The sequence below is a fragment of the Apium graveolens genome, chromosome 5, assembly GCF_009905375.1.
Source record: "Apium graveolens cultivar Ventura chromosome 5, ASM990537v1, whole genome shotgun sequence".
In the NCBI taxonomy this organism is placed as follows: Eukaryota; Viridiplantae; Streptophyta; class Magnoliopsida; order Apiales; family Apiaceae; genus Apium; species Apium graveolens.
In genome coordinates this window covers 57,980,064-57,983,692 of record NC_133651.1, presented here as the reverse complement: position 1 = coordinate 57,983,692, position 3,629 = coordinate 57,980,064, and the positions used below count along the sequence as shown (strand labels likewise).

The window sequence follows — 3,629 nt, the reverse complement described above, 5'->3', positions numbered from 1 at the left end:
CCTCATCCTCCCAAAAAGCTAGTTCTTACTCTCACGCCGGAGGCGCCGCGGGACAGCAACCCCCCTTCCGGTGTTGTTTTGTAGGAACCCAACCACAGCTACGCCTCTACAGCGGCGAAGGATCCAAGACGGCGTCGAAGGAGCAGCCCCGCCACCAGGAGTTATCATTTGGCGCTAGAAGGAGGGGCTCTCCATCCTTGGGTCTCGGTGCCCCTGGATTCACCTTCATCAACAAACTCTTCAAAGAGTCCATTTATTCAAACTTGTAAGAACTCAAGCAACCAACCCTTTCCGTAAGCATGAATGTTGTTTATGTCGACCACGTTTGTATGCGCTCGTTACTTTAGGCCACGTTTGTGTGAGCCCGTTTTGTTGATTAAGCCACGTTCGTGTGAGCTATCGTTAGTTTTAATCGTTATTGTTCTAGTTTGAATATAACATTTGCGTTGTACTTCATCGTTGAATAGTCCCATAAAATCGTTTGAACTGCTCCCAGGAAGCTATTTGTTAGTATTTGTTGTTATTTTGGGTAGTTTCTGCAAATTTCATAAAGCAACCTTAGACCGATATTCTCTGTGCCAAATTGTTGTTATTTGTTGTTGGTATTGTTGAGAAATGGCAAGACCAGGAAATAATACCTCTGGGAGGCCATCTGCTAGTGCTCAGGTCCAGGAGCCAGACCACTCCCAGGCTCTTGACCCAGGAGCCGAGAGAGAAACATTCCAGGAGCAACCACTACACACTCCCGTAATGGAGAGAATTGTAAACACAAGGGATGCCAGGACCCTCATAGAGCTCAATCAGTACAACTACACAAATGTCCCAGTAGCCGAAGAGCACATGGCTAACCTCACAAGTGATGAACTAGCAGAAGCAATCAGACTATACAGACAGGAGCATACCCGCCTCCAAGAAGAGGCAGAACTAGAGGAGGAGCCGGAGGAATCCGGGGACTCCCAGCAATCAAAGAGGTCTGTGTTCGACCGCATTGGAGCCAAGGGGAAGAAAAGCAAAAAAGATCAAGGCAAAAAAGAAGCAGAAGCTGCTAAACAGAGAAAGTTGGAAAAAGTCCGGGAGCAAATCAGGAAAGAAGAAGAAGCAAAGCTCGAGCTAAAGATCCAAAAGAGAATGCAATTAGAAGAAGAGAAGCTGTTGACCAAGCCTAAGAGCAAAAGAACCCGGAGAGACCCTACTCCGGAGCTGATTTCTGATGATGAAGAAGAAGAGAAGCAGAAGGACCTAAAAGACATGATCTATGAATTGCAGAGAAAGATGGACAGAGAATTAGGAGTGGAGATTGGAGAAACACTCACTCCTTTCAGCCACTCCTTAGAAGCTATCCCCCGGCAGCGGAACTTGAAGCATTACAACTTTGACTCCTTTGATGGTCTAGGAGACCCGGAGGAGCACTTGAACTACTTTGAGCAGATAGCGCAGATATACTACTACAATGACTTGACGAAATCAAGGTTTTTCGCTTCAACCCTTAAGGGAGGGGCCCAGAGATGGTTCAGCAGAATCCCCTCCCGCAGCATCCACTCCTGGAAGGAATTTCGAGCCTCTTTCCTTAGGAGATTTCGGGCGAACAAAACGCACGAAATGCACATGTGTCACCTGGAAACAATCCGGCAGCACGACAATGAGTCCCTCTCTGCATACATGCGCCGGTTCCAGGAAGTAATCAATAAAGTTTCAAATCTGGATGAGAGGGAAGCTTTAAGCATCTTTAGAAGAAACCTGGACCCAGAGCACAACGAAAGGTATATTGTAGAGCTGATCAATAAGGAGCCGCAAAGTCTGGCAGCAGCTTATTCCATGGCTTCCAGATTCATTAAGGAAACAGATGTGCTCCAGGCAATGAGAATGACCCGGAATGGAGGGTCTAGGAGTAAAAACACTGATGACCGACCGAAAGGGGTTACCATCAGGACAAGAAATTCAAGCAAAGCAACCAAAGCCAAGAAAGACAAGCAAACCCGGTTTTCCAAAGACTTGGTCCTAAGCAGGAGTCGAACAGCGACCCAGGACCCGTGAAGCAATCTCGGGAGCCGAAGCAGGAGCCGGACTGGACTCCTCTCAACATGACCCGGGAGGAAATCTTGAAAGAAATCAAAGACAAGCCTTTCTATTATCCTCCGAAGCCAATACAAACTCCTTCGGAGAGCAGGCCCTACAATAGGCAGTGTGATTATCACGAGACCCATGGCCACAAGACCGAGAATTGCTTATCACTCAAGTACTTCATTGAAGACCAAGTGAAAAAGGGAAATATGAACAAGTACTTAGTTCGGGATAACAGCAGAGGGGAAGCGCAGAAGAAAGGAAAGAATGTAGTCAATGTGGTCCTAGGCGGATCCTACTCCCCACCCCGGAACCCGGAATTCAGCGAAGAAGTACTTTCAATCCAATCACTCCCAGACCTGGTGATATCCTTCAGCAGCAAGGACTATGAAGGAGTCAACCCTCATCACAATGCAGCTTTGGTTATCACTCTAGACATTTTCGATAATGAAGTAAGAAGAATGCTCATAGACAATGGTTCTTCAGTAAATATCCTCTTCAAGCACACAGTGGATAGAATGCAGTTAGGGATCCACTTACCAGCGAGCCATGAACAAGATATTCAAGTCCCAGATTGGGAGAAACTTGGAATGTTATGTCGATGACATGATTTCTAAATCAACAACTATACCAGGGCACGTGGAAGATCAGAAGGAGTGCTTTGAAAATCTGAGGAAGAACCAACTCAAGCTAAACCCGGAGAAATGCACCTTCGAAGTAGGAGCAGGAAAGTTCCTAGGATTCATAATTAGCAACAGAGGTATAGAAGCCAATCCGGAGAAAATAAAAGCAATCCAGGAGATGAGAGCTCCCAGGACCCAAAAAGATGTGCAGAAACTAGCAGGATCACTAGCAGCACTCAGGAGATTTGTCTCAAGACTAGCAGAGAGGTGCTTACCTTTCTTTGATTTACTCAAAGGAGCAACCAACAAGAAAGAGGTAAACTGGAGCCCAGAGTGCCAGAAAGCATTCGAGGAAATCAAATCCTACCTCTCTCACCCACCAGTCCTAACTAAAGCTGAGCCAGAAGAGCCTCTCTACTTATACTTGTCAGCAGGAGCACAAGCCGTAGGAGCTGTCCTAATCAGGGAAGAGAATGGAACACAGCAACCAGTCTACTATGTAAGCCAGGTCTTAAAAGATGCAGAAACAAGATACCCAAGATTGGAAAAGTTTGTCTTTGCTTTGGTTACAACATCAAGGAAACCCAGACACTACTTCCAAGGGAGGGAGATCAGAGTAGTGACAAATCAACCACTAAGGAAAATACTCCACAAGCCAGATATCTCGGGAAGACTCGTTAATTGGGCTGTGGAATTGAGCCAGTTCAACCTAAGCTTCATTCCCAGGACTGCAATCAAAGCTCAAGCTCTTGCAGATTTCATAATCGAATGCAACTTCCCGGAAGAAGACCAAGAGACAATGGACACGGATCAGGAGCCAAAAAAGGAAATTAGTCTAGGAGCCTGGACCTTAAAGGTAGATGGTTCTTCAACAACCGAGAGGTCAGGAGCCGGACTCATACTCAGGAGCCCAGAAGGATTTAAGATTCAGACAGCTATATCCTT

At 46.3% G+C, this 3,629-nt stretch overlaps 1 protein-coding gene across 1 annotated transcript; it reads left to right on the top strand.

Annotated features, from left to right (window-relative positions):
• Nucleotides 1-2,081: 2,081 nt before the first annotated feature.
• Nucleotides 2,082-2,666, top strand: LOC141660099 (uncharacterized). The gene has a single exon (XM_074467061.1). The coding sequence runs from the start codon at nt 2,082-2,084 to the stop codon at nt 2,664-2,666; it is 585 nt and encodes a 194-aa protein (XP_074323162.1).
• Nucleotides 2,667-3,629: the final 963 nt, after the last annotated feature.

Bases quoted from the DNA above. Each gene is read 5' to 3' on its own strand.
- LOC141660099 (XM_074467061.1), top strand. From the start codon at position 2,082: ATGACCCGGGAGGAAATCTTGAAAGAAATCAAAGACAAGCCTTTCTAT.